We start from the raw sequence: 18,074 nt of genomic DNA, 5'->3' as shown, positions 1-18,074 counted from the left end.
CATGGCAATGTGGTTTGCTGCCTTCTGTCCCCTCACCTGTATCTGTAATTTCTCCCCATGCTATCTCTTCCCACCTCCCCACCCTCCGCCCCTCCTTCATTTCCCCCCAACGGACCCCAGTGCGTAGTGCTCCCCTCCCTGTGTCCATGTGTTCTCATTGTTCAACACCCGCCTATGAGTGAGAATATACGGTGTTTGATTTTCTGCTCTTGTGTCAGTTTGCTGAGAATGATGGTTTCCAGGTTCATCCATGTCCCTACAAAGGACGTGAACTCATCGTTTTTGATGGCTGCGTAATATTCCATGGTGTATATGTACCACATTTTCCCTATCCAGTCTATCATCGTTGGGCATTTGGGTTGGTTCCAGGTCTTTGCTATTGTAAACAGTGCTGCAATGAACATTCGTGTGCACGTGTCCTTGTAGTAGAATGATTTATAATCCTGTGGATATATACCCAGTAATGGGATTGCTGGGTCAAATGGGATTTCTATTTTTAGGTCCTTGAGGAATTGCCACACTGTCTTCCACAATGGTTGAATTAATTTACATTCCCACCAACAGTGTAAAAGTGTTCCTATTTCTCCACATCCTCTCCAGCATTTGTTGTTTCCCGATTTTTTAATAATCGCCATTCTAACTGGTGTGAGATGGTATCTCAATGTGGTTTTGATTTGCATTTCTCTGATGACCAGTGATGATGAGCATTTTTTCATATATTTGTTGGCCTCCTGTAAGTCTTCTTTTGTAAAGTAGCTGTTCATATCCTTCGCCCATTTTTGAATGGGCTTGTTTGTTTTTTTCTTGTAGATCTGCTTTAGTTCTTTGTAAATTCTGGATATCAGCCCCCTGTCAGATGGGTAGGCTGAAAAAATTTTTTCCCATTCTGCTGGTTGCCGATTCACTCTACTGACTGTTTCTTTTGCCGTGCAGAAGCTGTGGAGTTTGATTAGGTCCCATTTGTTTATTTTGGCTTTTGTTGCCATTGCTTTTGACGTTTTGGTCATGAAGTCCTTGCCTACACCTATGTCCTGAATGGTTTTGCCTAGATTTTCTTCTAGGGTTTTTATGGTGTTAGGTCTGATGTTTAAGTCTTTAATCCATCTGGAGTTAATTTTGGTGTAAGGTGTCAGGAAGGGGTCCTGTTTCTGCTTTCTGCACATGGCTAGCCAGTTTTCCCAACACCATTTATTAAACAGGGAATCCTTTCCCCATTGCTTGTTTTTGTCAGGTTTGTTGAAGATCAGGTGGTTGTGGGTATGATGTATTTCCTCTGAGGCCTCTGTTCTGTTCCATTGGTCTATATCTCTGTTTTGGTACCAGTACCATGCTGTTTTGATTACTGTAGCCTTGTAGTATAGTTTGAAGTCCGGTAGTGTGATGCCTCCTGCTTTGTTCTTTCTGCTTAGAATTGACTTGGCTATGTGGGCTCTCTTTTGGTTCCATATGAAGATTAAGGTGTTTTTTTCCAGTTCTGTGAAGAAGGTCATCGGTAGCTTGATGGAAATAGCGTTGAATCTGTAAATTACTTTGGGCAGTATGGCCATTTTCGCGATGTTGATTCTTCCTAACCATGAACCTGGAATGTTTCTCCATCTGTTTGTGTCCTCTCTTATTTCGTTGAGCAATGGCTTGTAGTTCTCCTTGAAGAGGTCCTTTACGTTCTTGTTAGTTGTATTCCTAGGTATTTTATTCTCTTTGTAGCAATTGTGAATGGCAGTTCGTTCTTGATTTGGCTCTCTTGAAGTCTATTACTGGTGTATAGGAATGCTTGTGATTTTTGCACGTTGATTTTGTATCCTGAGACTCTGCTGAAGTTGTTTATCAGTTTCAGGAGATTTTGGGCTGAGATGATGGGGTCTTCCAGATATACAATCATGTCATCTGCAAATAGAGACAATTTGATTTCCTCCTTTCCAATTTGGATACCCTTTCTTTCTTTTTCTTGCCTGATTGTTCTGGCTAGAACTTCCAGTACTATATTGAATAGGAGTGGTGAGAGAGGGCATCCTTGTCTAGTGCCAGATTTCAAAGGGAATGCTTCCAGTTTTTGCCCATTCAGTATGATATTGGCTGTTGGTTTGTCGTAAATAGCTTTTATTGTTTTGAGATATGTTGCGTCAATACCTAGTTTATTGAGGGTTTTTAGCATAAAGGGTTGTTGAATTTTGTCAAAAGCCTTCTCTGCATCAATTGAGATAATCATGTGGTTTTTGTCTTTGGTTCTGTTTATGTGGTGAATTACGTTTATGGACTTGCGTATGTTGAACCAGCCTTGCATCCCCGGGATGAATCCTACTTGATCATGGTGGATGAGCTTTTTGATATGCTGTTGCAATCGGTTTGCCAGTATTTTATTGAAGATTTTTGCATCTATGTTCATCATGGATATTGGCCTGAAATTTTCTTTTCTTGTTGAGTCTCTGCCGGGTTTTGGTATCAGGATGATGTTTGCCTCGTAAAATGATTTGGGAAGGATTCCCTCTTTTTGGATTGTCTGGAATAGTTTCAGAAGGAATGGTATCAGCTCCCCTTTGTATGTCTGGTAGAATTCAGCTGTGAACCCATCTGGACCTGGGCTTTTTTTGGGTGGTAGGCTCTTTATTGCTGCCTCGACTTCAGACCATGTTATTGGTCTATTCAGGGTTTCGGCTTCTTCCAGGTTTAGGCTTGGGAGGATGCAGGTGTCCAGGAATTTATCCATTTCTTCCAGGTTTACTAGTTTATGTGCATAGAGTTGTTTGTAATAATCTCTGATGATGGTTTGGATTTCTGTGGAATCTGTGGTGATATCCCCTTTATCGTTTTTTATTGCATCAATTTGGTTATTCTCTCTTTTCTTTTTTATTAATTTGGCTAATGGTCTGTCTATTTTGTTGATCTTTTCAAAAAACCAGCTCCTGGATTTATTGATTTTTTGAAGAGTTTTTTGTGTCTCTATTTCCTTCAGTTCTGCTCTGATCTTAGTTATTTCCTGTCTTCTGCTAGGTTTGGAGTTTTTTTGATCTTGCTCCTCTAGCTCTTTCAATTTTTATGATAGGATGTCAATTTTAGATCTCTCCATTCTTCTCATGTGGGCACTCATTGCTATATATTTTCCTCTAGAGACTGCTTTAAATGTGTCCCAGAGATTCTGGTATGTTGTGTCTTCATTCTCATTGGTTTCGAAGAACATCTTTATTTCTGCCTTCATTTCATTGTTTATCCAGTCAACATTCAAGAGCAAGTTGTTCAGTTTCCATGAAGCTGTGCGGTTCTGAGTTAGTTTCTGCATTCTGAGTTCTAACTCGATTGCACTGTGGTCTGAGAGACTATTTGTTATGATTTCTGTTCTTTTGCATTTGCTGAGGAGTGATTTATTGCCAATTATGTAGTCACTTTTAGAGTAGGTGTGATGTGGTGCTGAGAAGAATGTATATTCTGTGGATTTGGGGTGGAGAGTTCTGTAAATGTCTATTAGGTTTGCTTGTTCCAGGTCTGAGTTCAGGTCCTGGATATCCTTGTTGATTTTCTGTCTGGTTGATCTGTCTAATATTGACAATGGGGTGTTAAAGTCTCCCACTGTTATTGTGTGGGAGTCTAAGTCTCTTTGTAAGTCATTAAGAACTTGCCTTATGTATCTGGGTGCTCCTGTATTGGGTGCGTATATATTTAGGATCGTTAGCTCTTCTTGTTGCAGTGATCCTTTTACCATTATGTAATGTCCTTCTTTGTCTCTTTTGATCTTTGTTGCTTTAAAGTCTATTTTATCAGAGATGAGAATTGCTACTCCTGCCTTTTTTTGCTCTCCATTTGCTTGGTAGATCTTCCTCCATCCCTTTATTTTGAGCCTTTGTGTATCCTTGCATGTAAGATGGGTTTCCTGGATACAGCACACTGATGGGTTTTGGCTTTTTATCCAATTTGCCAGTCTGTGTCTTTTGATTGGGGCATTTAGTCCATTGACATTTAGGGATAGTATTGTTATGTGTGAATTTGATACTGTCATTTTGATGCTACCTGGCTGTTTTGTTGGTTAGTTGATGCAGCTTCTTGATTGTGTTGATGCTCTTTTTCCATTTGGTGTGTTTTTGGAGTGGCTGGTACTGGTTGTTCCTTTATATGTGTAGAGCCTCTTTCAGGAGTTCTTGTAGAGCAGGTTTGGTGGTGATGAAATCTCTGAGTGCTTGCTTGTTCACAAAGGATTTTATTTTTCCTTCACTTATGAAGCTTAGTTTGGCTGGATAGGAGATTCTGGGTTGAAAGTTCTTTTCTTTAAGGATGTTGAATATTGGCCCCCAATCTCTTCTGGCTTGTAGGGTTTCTGCTGAGAGATCTGCTGTGAGTCTAATGGGCTTCCCTTTGTGGGTAACCCGACCTTTCTCTCTGGCTGCCCTTAGCATTTTCTCTTTCATTTCAACCCTGGTGAATCTGACGATTATGTGCCTTGGGGTTGCTCTTCTTGAGGAATATCTTTGTGGTGTTCTCTGTATTTCCTTGATTTGAATATTGGTCTGCCTTGCTAGGTTGGGGAAGTTTTCCTGGATAATATCCTGAAGAGTATTTTCCAGCTTGGATTCATTCTCTTCATCACATTCAGGTACACCTATCAAACCTAGATTAGGTCTTTTCACATAGTCCCACATTTCTTGAAGATTTTCTTCATTCCTTTTTGCGCTTTTTTCTCTGTTCTTGCCTTCTCTTTTTATTTCATTGAGTTGATCTTCGACCTCTGATATCCTTTCTTCTGCTTGGTCAATTCGGCTGTTGAAGCTTGTGCATGCTTCACGAAGTTCTCGTGTTGCGTTTTTCAGCTCCATCAATTCACTTATACTCCTCTCTATGCTGTCCATTCTCGTCAGCAGTTCGTCCAATCTTTTTTCAAGGTTCCTCTTTTCTTTGCGTTTGGTTAGAACATGTTCTTTTAGCTCACTGTAGTTTCTTACTACCCACCTTCTGAAGTCTGATTCTGTCATTTCATCACCCTCCTTCTCCATCCGGTCTGGTTCCCTTGCTGGTGAGGAGTTGTGATCCCTTTTAGGAGGAGAGGTGTTCTGGTTTCGGGAATTTTCATCCTTTTTGCGCTGGTTTCTTCCCATTTTTGTGGGTTTATCCACCTGTTGTCTGTCTCTGTCCCAGGGAGTTGGAGCTTTATGAGTTTCCGTTGCACTACTGCCTTTTTTGATTTTTCTTTCAGGTCTGACCCGCTCAGCTAGCAGCAGGTCTAGCCACTGCCTGCCCGCAGGGGCTTTGCTGAGCTGCTGTGGGCTCCGCCCAGCTGCCCTGAGCTCTTCCCTGTAGTCCTGTTTATATGGACGTAGTTAGAACTGTCTCTGCAATGTTGGCCCCGCCTCTGTTATGGGGGACTCTCTCTGTTTTGGCAGGTTGCCTCGGCAACGGCGGGTTGCCTCGGCAAGGGCAGCCTGCCTCCGTAGCGGTGGAGAGTCTCAGTAATGGCGGAAGCCCCTCCCCCACCGAGCTGGACGGTCCCGGTTCAGCTGTGCTTGGTTTGAAGGGCTCAACCCAGAGGGTTTCCAATTACTGTTTTTGTTTTGGTTGTTGTTGGGGGTGGAGGGGTGGGACCAACCGAGCCTGATCACCTGGCTCCCTGACTCAGAGTCTTTTCTTTTAAGTTGAACGACCCCCCGTTCCGGTCGCTTGTTGAAAAGGCGCCGGGATCTCCCGTGCTGCGACTCACGGAGTCGGCTCAAACTGCGGCGCCGGCTCCTAGCGTATTTTTTGCCTAGGAATCTCCTGGCCTGACTTGCTATTTCAGATGAATGGGCTATTCTGCCGTCTCAGGGCTCTGCTCACCAGCTAAGAGGGCTCCCAGACCAGTGGCTTTTGTATGGAGAACCGCAGCAACAGGGAGTGGTCACAGCAGCCGCGCGGGCGGAATCAGCCCCGCGGGGGCCAAAACAGCCGCACCGGCTGGGATTGCGATGCTGGCGACCCCTCTGCCTGGGTATCTCCTGGTCTGTGGGCAATAAGAGTTCGTCTGGAAATGCGGCGTCCACTCACCCTCTGCACTTTCACTGGGAGCTGAAGTCCTGAGCTGTTCTTAGGCGGCCATCTTCCCAGCATTCGACCGTGTGACAGAAATTAAATGAAAAAAGTAGATAAATTAAAAAAATTCCTGTATATATTTATTTCACAAAAACACTCATGTGTTAAGTCAAAAGAGACTGAATAAAAAAAGCAGGGATTATGTATTCCACCTCATGTATTCTACCTTTATTTTTATTTTCTTCACAACAAAGAAACAAACTAATAAGGGTTATAATATAAATATGAGTATTTTGTAGAAAATTTTTAGATCAGGCCAAAGCAATTCCTATGAAAAAATGCATAGGAATGTTCATAGTAATAAAGATGATGGTAATAGAAATTGCAGCTACTGTTTCCTGAGGACATGTTCGGTGTTTTAGGTCTATCTCATTTAACTCTTGAAACATTCCGGTAGAGAGATTCTGTCCAGGAGAGAAGATTTGCTGGTGATACTGAAATTAAGAGAAATAAAGTGACATTTTTCTGGGTTACTTAGCTGTTAAATGGCAGAGCTACAAGTCACTCCTTCCTCTAGCTTTGCAGGTTGGGCTTTATGTTAATCAGAAAGAAAAGGGGAGGCTGGGCACAGTAGTTCATATCTGTACTCCCAGCACTTTGGAAGGCCCAGGTGGGCAGATCACTTGAAGGTCAGGAGTTTTAGACCAGCCTGACCAACATGTTGAAACCCCGTCTCTACTAAAAAAATTAGCTGGGCATGGTGGTGGGCACTTTTAGGCCCAGTTACTTGGGAGGCTGAGGCAGGAGAATCACTTGAACCTGGGAGGCGTAGGTTGTAGTGAGTCGAGATCCTGCCACTGCACTCCAGCCTGGGTGACAGAGTAAGAGTCTGTCTCAAGAAAGAAAAGGGGAAATGCAAAGCTATTCAGTAGGGATCTCAAGGTTTTGGAAAGCAAACAGTGTAGTCATCCAAATAAAAAGAAAAAGAAGCAATAAAATTAATAAAATGTCAACTCGAAAATGAAAGCAGAATCGAAGTAGGAACACACTGAGAAATGATTTTTTAATTTTTGAGTCAGGGTTTTGCTCTGTTGCCCAGGTTGGAGTGCAGTGGTGTGTGATCATGACTTGCTGCAGCCTCAAACTTTTGGGCTTAAAAAATCTTGCTTCAGCCTTCCAAGAAGCTAGGACTATAGGCATGGACCATGACACCCAACTTTTTTTTTTTTTTTTTTTTTTTTTTTGAGACGGAGTTTCGCTCTTGTTACCCAGGCTGGAGTGCAATGGCGCGATCTCGGCTCACCGCAACCTCCACCTCCTGGGTTCAGGCAATTCTCCTGCCTCAGCCTCCTGAGTAGCTGGGATTATAGGCACGCACCACCATGCCCAGCTGATTTTTTGTATTTTTAGTAGAGACGGGGTTTCACCATGTTGACCAGGTTGGTCTCGATCTCTCGACCTCGTGATCCACCCGCCTCGGCCTCCCACAGTGCTGGGATTACAGGCTTGAGCCACCGCGCCTGGCCCCTTTTTTTTTTAAATTCTTTTATGACAACACCGAGCTGATTTTTAATTTTAAAATATTTTATGGAGACAGGGTCTTGCTATGTTGCTCAGACTGGTTGGAACTCCTGGCCTCAAGTGATTCTCCTACCTCAGCCTCTCAAAGTGCTAGAATTACAGGCATGAACCACCAGTCTGGCTGAAAATGATACATTTTAATGAGAAAAAGATAGGTTACATGGAGAGATAGCCAATAAGCACTGATATCAAGATTAAACAGGAAAAATGACAGTGCTTCCCAAATTAATTCATATACTCAAAATGATTGCTGTTAATATGTCAATGGAATCCTTTTGATAGCCTGCATGAATAATTTCAAAATTCACTTAAAAAAGTGAATGAGTAAGAGGATCAAAAGATGGCCCAAGTTGGTCTGAGTATTGTGGGTCATTGTTAAGCAGATTTAACATTGTCTCTCTCACAACCATGCTTGACTAGCTTAAAAAAAAAGAAAACAAAAAATAATGGCCCCAAAGGAGATTGGACAATGTGGAGACTTACTGTATTAGATAAGATATAATGTGAGGCCATAATAGTTTATGTAGCCAAAAAAAGAGAAATGAAGACTAACAGACCAATGTAAATGTAAGAAGTAAAATCTAATTTGTGCATGAACCTAGAGTGTTATAACTAAGACCATGGCGAAAGGTATTTAAAATTACTGTATGCCATGTACCAAATACTCCAAGAGGATTCAAGTTAAAAAATAAACCCACAAATGGGTTCAAGCAATTCTCCTGCTTCATCCTCCCCAGTAGCTGGGATTACAGGCCCCTCTACCACACCCGGCTAATTTATTATTATTTTTTGTGCTTTTAGTAGAGATGGAGTTTCACCATGTTAGCAAGGATGGTCTTTGTCTCCTGACCTCTTGATCCACCCATCTCGGCCTTACAAAGTGCTGCGATTACAAGCATGAGCTGCTGCACCCGGCCCTGAAAAATATTTTTTTTTTTTTTGAGATGGAGTTTCGCTCTTGTTACCCAGGCTGGAGTGCAATGGCGCGATCTCGGCTCACCGCAACCTCCACCTCTTGGGTTCAGGCAATTCTCCCGCCTCAGCCTCCTGAGTAGCTGGGATTACAGGCACGCGCCACCATGCCCAGCTAATTTTTTGTATTTTTAGTAGAGACGGGGTTTCACCATGTTGACCAGGATGGTCTCGAACTCTCGACCTCGTGATCCACCCGCCTTGGCCTCCCAAAGTGCTGGGATTACAGGCTTGAGCCACCGCGCCCGGCCCCCTGAAAAATATTTTAAAAGGCAGAATACATTTTTAAAAAGTTGTATTTTGTTTTAAATTGACACAATGATTGTACATATTAATGGGGTACTGTATCTTGAACTGAGCTGAGCTCAAGTGATCTGCCTGCCTTGGCCTCCCAAAGTGTTGGGATTACAGCCACCGTGCCCAGCCAAATAACACATTGGGTAATGATCAAGTTAGGATAATTAACATTTCTTTCGCCAAAACACTTGTCATTTCTTTGGGGTGAGATGGTTCAGAATCATCTCTTCATCTATTTTGCAACATACATTACATTATTGTTAACTATAGTCACCCTAGTGTGCCATACATCACCAGAACTGATTCCTCTATTCTAACTGACTTTACCTGTTGACCAACCTCCCCCCATCCTGCCTACTAACCACTATTTACTCTCTACTTCTATGAGGTCACATTTTTAGCATTTACATATGAGTGAGATCATGTGGTATTTGTTTTTCTGTGTTGGGGTTATTTCATTGGACATAATGTCCATTAGGCTTATCCAGGTTGCTGTAATTGTTGTAAACATGGGAGTAAAAGTATTTCTTTTTCTTCTTTTTTTTTTTTTTTTAAAGATGGGGTTTCACCATGTTGGTCAGGCTAGTCTTGAACTCCCGACCTCAGGTGATCTGCCCGCCTTGGCCTCCAAAGTGCTTGGATTACAGGGGTGAGCCACCAAGCCTGGCCTTTCTTTCTTTCTTTCTTTCTTTTAGATCTATACCTGGTGGTGGGATTGTTGGATCATATGGTAGTTCTATTTTAATTTTTAGGAAGATTCCTAATTACAGCACTATTCATAAAAGCCAAGATATGGAATCAACCTAACTATCCATCAGTCAATGAATGGACAAAGAAAATGTGCTGTGTGTTCACAGTGGAATACTATTCAGCCATAAAAAAGAATAAAATCCTCTCATTGGTGGCAACATGCAACATGGATAAGCCTAATACAGCAAGTATTACAGTTTCCGAAGTTCATCTTTTTAGTGATTTTTAGTTTTATTCCATTGTGGTCAAACAATATAATTGATATGATTTTGATTTTTAAAATTTGTTCAGACTTGTTTGCTCCCTTTAGGTCTATTAATAATTGCTTTATATATTTATTTGTTTCAATGTTGTGTGCATATATATTTATAACTGTTGCATCTTTCTGCTGTATTGATCATTTTAATGGCCTTCTTTTTCTCTTTTTACAGTTTTTGGCTTAAAGACTATATATTTTCTATTAGTACAGCTACAGTTTTGGTTTCTATTTGCATAGAATACCTTTTTCCACCCCTTTTCTTTGAGTCTGTTTATTCTTACAATTGAAAGGAGTCTCTTCTAGGTAGCATATGGTTGGATCTTGTTTTAATCCATTCAACCACTCTATATCAGCAGAATACATTTTTGAATTAATGAAGCAATAGAAGAAATAACAAGTCAGATTATTATGGCTGTATAAAAAATTTTAAACTTATAATTAAAAACACAATATAACAGAATGAAAAAGAAAGCACTAGAAAGGAGAAATATTTGAGAGAGTTAAAAGTGTAATATTATAGTATATGAGGACATATTTCTAAGATTATATAAAGGGAACTTGGTTTGTAAACAGTAGTTCACACCATAGGAAACAAAATAACAAAACTGATGAATTATTTAATTATGATTATTTAGAAATATAATCTTAATTCTGTGATATAAATATCTAGTAACTGAACAAAAAAATGAGTTTAAAATCCTGTTACTGGTGAGAAATAAATATACTGCTTTAGTTTTACTTATTTAATATTTGGTCATTTGTGACAGGAGCTATTAAAATGACTATTTTTTAAATCCAGTAATTTTACCCTTAAAATTTTACCTTAGAGAAAGAATTGAAAAGAATAAGAACCTTGCCCAGGCATGGTGGCTCATGTCCGTAATCCCAGCACTTTGGGAGGCTGAGGCAGTGCATTTCCTGAGTTCAGGAGTTTGAGACCAGTCTGGGCAACATGGCAAAACCCTGTCTCTACCAAAAAAATACAAAAAAACTAGCTGGGTATAGTGATGCGTGCCTGTGGTCCCAGCTACTTGGAAAGCTGAGGTGAGAGAATTGCTTGAAGCTGGGAGGTGAAAGTTGCAGTGAGCTGAGATCACGCCACTGCACTCCAACATGGATGACAGAATGAGACCCCATCTCAAAAACAAAAACAAAATAAAAATGAATAAGAATCTCATGTATAGGTCTTTTAAAACACATAATTCATATAGCAAAAATAACAAATAGATTAAAAAAGCTTTGAAACCAGCCTAAATACTCAATCTGATGGACTGTAATACAAATATTAAGTTACAAATATGCAAATTAGATAAAATCATGGAAACTTACTTGTTAATAATATTAAATAAAACAACAGAATGCAAGATTAATGTATGCACTACTTACTTGTGAAGTTTACCTATGAAGATTTTACAATTCCATAGTGACACAGTCTTTTTTTTTTTTTTTTTTTTGTGGTCACCAGGCTAGAGTGCAGTGGAATGATCTTGCCTCACTGCAACCTCTGACTCCTTGGTTCATATGATTCTCCTGCCTCAGCCTCCTGAGTAGCTGTTATTACAGACATGTGCCACCACACCTAGATAATTGTTGTATTTTTTAGTAGAGACAGGATTTCACCATGTTGGCCAGGATGGTCTCGATCTCCTGACCTCAGGTGATCTGCCCGCTTCGGCCTCCCAAAGTGTTCGGATTACAGACCTGAGCCACTGTACCTGTCCCAGTCATTGTTAAAATATACAATAATAGGTAAATTAAAAATTACTGAAATTTAGGGGTTTTTTTTATACATATGAAGGAAAAATCATGTCAGGATCTCCAGTTGGACATTTATGTCCTCCAACAATCAACAGATGTTCAAAAACCCATGGCAGTTGACCTATTGTGCTTTTATTTACAGTGCTTGTTTCAGGTTCTGGTAAACATTCCTCAGAGTCCAAAAGCGGGGAAGCCTAGCATTGCAGCCACCCCTGTCAGCACCCAGCACGGATCCATTCTACAGCTGAACAACACCTTGGAAGAGAAAGAAGTTTGTAGGTTTGTGCCTGCTATGATATGATCTGAGTGAAGTCTGCATTTTCTCTTTTTCTATTTTGGTTTTAGCTTTTCCTCTCTCTCTCTCTCTTTTTTTTTTTTTTTTTGAGACAGAATCTCACTCTTGCCCAGGCTGGAGTGCAGTGGCACGATCTTGGCTCACTGCAACCCATGCCTCCCGGGTTCAAGCAATTCTCCTGCCTCAGCCTCCCGAGTAGCTGGGTCTACAGGTGCATGCCACCACACTCAGCTAGTTTTTTGTATTTTTAGTAGAGACGGGGTTTCACCATGTTAGCCAGGATGGTCTCGATCTCCTGACCTCATGATTTACCTGCTTTGGCCTCCCAAAGTGCTGGGATAACGGGCTTGAGCCACCACGCCCGGCCAGCTTTTTTTCTCTTTACAGTATTTTTCTTTATCTTTTCTGGTCTGTACCCAGGAACATGTATTATTCTGCCTTCATGACATTAGCAAAATCCAACTTCTTATTTCCTAATTAACCATTTGTCTTAATTTTACCTAATGTTTATAGGTTGGAATACAAATTTGGAGAATTTGGAAACTATTCTCTCTTGGTAAAGTACATCCATAATGGAGTTAGTGAAATTGCCTGTGACCTGGCTGTAAACAAGGATCCAGTTGACAGTAACCTTCGTACGTATGTGTTCTCTGTTGATTTTCACATTTGCATTTTCAGGGGTTTCAGTTTTTGAGTACTGTTTGTAAAGCAGAGCAGTCTGTAACACTTCCTGTAATTGAAAACCTAAATCTTAGGTCATTGATGAGCACCCCGCCAACAAAAAGATTCACATAAATTGTAGGTTATTTATCCTACAATTTATAATATGGTACAATTATAAATATGGTATATTTATAATATGCTTATTATTTGAATATAATAAAATTATGTGATATTAAAAAATTACATATTGGCCTGGCATGGTGGCTCATGCATGTAATCCCAGCACTTTGGGAGGCCAAGGCAGGCAGATTACTTGAGTTCACAAGTTTGAGATGAGCCTGGGTGACATCGTGAAACCCTGTCTCTACAAAAAATACAAAAATTAGCCAGGCCTGGTGGTGCATGCCTGTAGTCCTAACTAGTCGGGAGGCTGAGGTGGGAGGGTGGCTTGAACCTGGGAGGCAGAAGTTGCACTGAGCCAAGATTGTACCACTGAACTCCAGCCTGGGTGACAGAGCCAGACCTTGTCTCAGAAAAATATTATATGATATATCAATATTTCTCATAGTTTTTAGTTTAATTATGAAGCATTAATAAGCCAAAAAAGTTAATACAGTAGAAAGAAACTAGAAAGAGGGTAAATGGCTGTCAAATATCTCTCCTTGTTTTAGGAGGAAGGGTGTTGTATTTCCTGTATGTCTTCCCCTGACAGTCTGGGGTCCTCTTAGATAGATAAAGGAGGGATCATTCATTGTCCAGTAACCCCAAGGAAGAAAAACTGCCATTCTGAGTTTCCCATTAGGTAACTGTGTGCTGCCTTTCAAAAGGCAGTAACCAGTCCCTGCGGCATGAGCAAGTACTGTTCACAGGGAAGTTATTAAAGACTGTGAGGTTACATCAAAAGAACACAGGAGCCAGTATGAAAGGGCCAATGGAGGAGGATAATTTAAGCATTCAGAATAGTATATGTTATTGAAGAAAAATAATGCGTAAAAACCATGAGGTCATATGAAAATAAATGAGCAAGGCCTGCTTTCCCAAACAAAAACACAAACAATGCTTTGTCTTTGTAGGTAGCCAGGACACCTGATGTTAACTAGGGCGATCTAAAGTTGTTAGTTGAAAGGAGAGATTTAAGCATTTATTTTGCCCATTTTAACTGTAATTCAGGGTAACCAAATAGTCCCCGTTGAGGGAAAATTCTGTGGAGAAGAATTTCAGGTAATAAATACAGCAAAAGGGCAAGATATGTTGCAACCCCTAATGCAGTAAGTGATTAAGGGATATACCACGTAAGTAGGAGAAACCATGAGGTGAAGGGGAATTTTTACCAGCTGAACACATCCACCAGTCATGGGTCAACCACAGCAGGTGCACTTTCAGTGTTAGCCAGGAAGTTATTGTTGATTTCATATGACATTGTGGTTATATAGCAAAACATCCATTTCAAAGATACTTTTAGTTTTGAAATAGTCAAAGATACTTTTAGTTTTGAAATAGTTTTAGATTTGTAGAAGTGTTGCAAAAAGAGTTCCCAAAGATCCTTCACCTAGCTTCCCCTAAACCTAAACTGTAAAATCGTAGTATAGTTAACCCCACATACAATTACCAAAACCAGGAACTTAACGTTGCTCTTAACATTGAACTTACATTGATGCGGTACTGATCTACAGGGTTATTTAAATTTCTCTAAATGTCCCTTTTAGTATTCTTCTGCAGTGCTGGCTTTGATGTAGGATCCCACACTGCATTTAGCTGTCAGATCTCCTTCGTCTCCTCCAGTCTAGGACACTTCCTCAGTCTTTCTTTGTCTTTCATGATCTTGATGGTTTGAAGGGTAATGTCTGGTTATTTTGTTGACTGTCCTTGATTTGGATTTGCTTGATGCTTGGTGTTTTCTCATGAACAGGTGGAGGTTTTACATTTTTTAGTAGAATACAACAGAAGCAAGGCTGGGTCCTTCTGAGTGCCTTGTGTCAGAAGGCGCATGATGTCAGGCTGTCTTTATAAGGGCTTTAGAGCAGGTGTCCCCAAACTTTTTACACAGGGGGCCAGTTCACTGTCCCTCAGACCGTTGGAGGGCCGCCACATACTGTGCTCCTCTCACTGACCACCAATGAAAGAGGTGCCCCTTCCTGAAGTGCGGCGGGGGGCCGGATAAATGGCCTCAGGGGGAGGCATGCGGCCCGCGGGCCGCAGTTTGGGGACGCCTGCTTTAGAGTAACATCCTGAAGTATGTAAGAATGAAATAACATGATATGTTGGATTCTTAAATAGTTGGCCGGGCGCGGTGGCTCAAGCCTGTAATCCCAGCACTTTGGGAGGCCGAGGCGGGTGGATCACAAGGTCGAGAGATCGAGACCAACCTGGTCAACATGGTGAAACCCCGTCTCTACTAAAAATACAAAAAATTAGTTGGGCATGGTGGCGCGTGCCTATAATCCCAGCTACTCAGGAGGCTGAGGCAGGAGAATTGCCTGAACCCAGGAGGCGGAGGTTGCGGTGAGCCGAGATGGCGCCATTGCACTCCAGCCTGGGTAACAAGAGCGAAACTCCGTCTCAAAAAAAAAAAAAAAAAAAAAAAATAGAAATAGTTTAGCCAGAAAAAGGAAGATGTGGGGTGGGTAGGTAGTTATGGATGAAGCAACAGGGACAATATCTTGATAATTCTAGGATCTGGGTAATGGGTTATATACGGATTGATGATGCCATTCTTCATGCTTTTGTTTATGTTTGATTTTTTTTATAATGACAGTTATATATATATATATATATATATATATATATATTTTATAATGACTCCCTTCAGGATGAGCATTCTCAATTATTTGTAGGAAGTTCAGCATGAGAATTTAGGCTTCCCCTCATTCGTTTTCATTTATAGATGAAATGTAATGACATGATGTCTTTGATGTTCATGATGACATCTTTGAGGCGTGTTTTCTTTTCTTTTTCTAGCTGTAAGCATTGCGTTCCTTATTGGTCTCGCTCTCATCATTGTGATATCCTTTCTGAGACTCTTGTTGAGGTAAGATGTGCGGGGAGGGCACCGCTGGGAAGGCAGAGTATAGAAACAACACATTCAGAACGGGCGGCTGTGATCCTCAAGTGATCACCATTCCTTGATGATATGAACATTTCTGTGTCCCCCACGTCCGTCCAGCGCTAGGCCTCAGGGACTTACATAGACTAAGAAATGGTCCCTAACTTACGGGAAGTGATAACAAAGGTTCTTGTGGGTTTTTGCCTTCTACCCTCCGATATGGCTGATTAGGAAGAAAATGCTTGAGAAATCATTATATCCTAAAGCATCTTGGTTTTCAGCGACCAGAAGAGGCTTGTGACAGTTCTAGGAGAAGTTGCTGCATTTGATACCCCGCCCATCTCTGGCCCTGAGCCCTGAGGTTGCACCTTCTAGTCCAGCTGCCCAACCTCTGCCAGCACAGGCATCTGGTGGCACACATGGGTGCCTGGTGGCTGTTCCTCAAGACCTCAGCATGGACTCCCTGTCCCTTGGTTAGTTTGTTAGCCAACATGGAGGAGGGTCTGGTTCTGCTCTGTGTGGTGAACAGGTGATTCTGGTAATGTGAATTAGTGGACTAGAAAAAGAAAGTAAAATAGATCCAGGCCCCGTTTAATCAACTTTCAAAGGAAAGTTTTTTCATGTTTTAGAAAGAATAAGAGTGAATTTTCTCATGCTTATCTTGTTGGGGTCTCAAGAAGGACCACAAGGTTTTATTGGTGAGTGATATCCAAATTGGAAGAATGGAAACCTAACCTCTAAGTTGGCTAGTGGGGAAAACCCTGAAGCTTCGGGGAATTTCTGCACTGTGATCCTCTAGCTTTGTACATCTTAGAAATAGTTTAATTCCATGTATGAGGACTTTGACTGTGTATAGGGTAAAAGAACCACTCGTTGCCTAGAAACAATTTGTAACCCAACTGTTTTTTAGGAATAGAGGAAGATTCTAGCAGGGGAGTTTCTTTTTTTTTTTTTTTTTTTTTGAGACAGAGTTTCGCTCTTGTTACCCAGGCTGGAGTGCAATGGCGCGATGTTGGCTCACCGCAACCTCCGCCTCCTGGGTTCAGGCAATTCTCCTGCCTCAGCCTCCTGAGTAGCTGGGATTACAGGCACGCACCACCATGCCCAGCTAATTTTTTGTATTTTTAGTAGAGATGGGGTTTCACCATGTTGACCAGGATGGTCTCGATCTCTTGACCTCGTGATCCACCCGCCTCGGCCTCCCAAAGTGGGAGTTTCATTTCTTTGAGTTAAGGTATTATCTTACCAATCTTTTGATAAAATGCAAATGTTATTTCATTACATCAGGATGCTTTTCACATGAATGGATCTATTATGGATTTTTTTTTTTTTTTTTTTTTTGAGACAGAGTCTCACTCTTGTCACCCAGGCTGGAGTGCAGTGGTGCCATTATGGCTCACCGCAGCCTCAACTGAATCAGGTGAATCAGGTGATTCTCTCACCTTAGACTCGTGAATAGCTGGGACTACAGACATTCATCACCATGCCCAGCTAACATTTTTTTTTTTTTTTTCATATTTAGTGGAGATGGAGTCTTGCTATGCTGCCCAGCTGGTCTTGAACACCTGGCCTCAAGTATTCCATCTGCCTCGGCCTCCCAGAGTACAGGGATTACCGGCATGAGTCACCATAACCAGTCATATTACATGACTTTTTAAAGTAATTGATAGCTAGACTGGGTACGGTGGCTCATGGCTGTAATCTCAGCACTTTTTGAGAGGCCAAGGCAGGCGGATCACTTGAGGTCGGGAGTTTGAGAAAAGCCTGGTTAACATGATGAAACCCTGTCTCTACTAAAAACACAAAAAGTAGCTAGGTGTGATGGCAGGTGCCTGTAGTCCCAGCTACTTGGTAGGCTGAGGCACGAAAATTGCTTGAACCTGGGAGGTAGAGGGTGCAGTGATCTGAGATCTCGCCACTGTACTCCAGCCAGGGAGTCTCAAAAAAAAAAAAAAAAAAAAAGTAACTGATAGCTGAGATCAAGCATTTTCAAAGGGAAGAAATTCCATCTTGCCCCGTGTGGAACTGAAACTACTCTTTGCACGTGATTCTGCCCTTCCAGCCTGTGGGCAGAATGGTGTTCTTGGCAAAGCAAGAGTCCCTTATTCCCCTCCCCCTTGCTTTCTAACATACCCAGGAGGTTCAGATGACTGTGAGCCAAAAAACAACCAGAAAAAATCGAGAGAATAAAAAGCCTGTCTCCTTTCCACTGGAGCAATAGGCATGAATAAGAAAGTTAAGTATTTTTGTGTTATTTTAAAAAATCTTCTCCTTTTCATTCTTCCTTAGATGTGTCTGTTTTAACATTTTGCATGTGATGGCAATGTTATCCATGCTGAATAAACTAGAAATGAGAGTTGAATTGTGAGGGAAAAGGAGAAATTGCAAATGTATGCCTTGGGCTTACGGATCATGTTTGGATACTGAATTGAACCACTAAACTGTAAAAAACTGTTAAGAAACAGGGAAAC

General features: G+C 41.3%; 1 protein-coding gene across 2 annotated transcripts in view; it reads left to right on the top strand.

The window, feature by feature from the left end:
• HGSNAT (heparan-alpha-glucosaminide N-acetyltransferase) overlaps positions 1-18,074 on the top strand; it is a 58,222-nt gene that overhangs the window by 15,527 nt on the left and 24,621 nt on the right. For both annotated transcript variants that reach the window (XM_074383813.1, XM_039463370.2), the window contains exons 3-5: positions 11,745-11,881; positions 12,411-12,532; positions 15,519-15,588. In XM_074383813.1, coding sequence (XP_074239914.1) covers positions 11,745-11,881; positions 12,411-12,532; positions 15,519-15,588 — 329 coding nt within the window. The remainder of the gene's footprint in view (positions 1-11,744; positions 11,882-12,410; positions 12,533-15,518; positions 15,589-18,074) is intronic.

Source organism: Saimiri boliviensis, chromosome 13 (assembly GCF_048565385.1).
Source record: "Saimiri boliviensis isolate mSaiBol1 chromosome 13, mSaiBol1.pri, whole genome shotgun sequence".
Taxonomy (NCBI): Eukaryota; Metazoa; Chordata; class Mammalia; order Primates; family Cebidae; genus Saimiri; species Saimiri boliviensis.
Note: the sequence above shows the minus strand (reverse complement) of the source record. Positions and strands in the feature narration are given on the sequence as shown.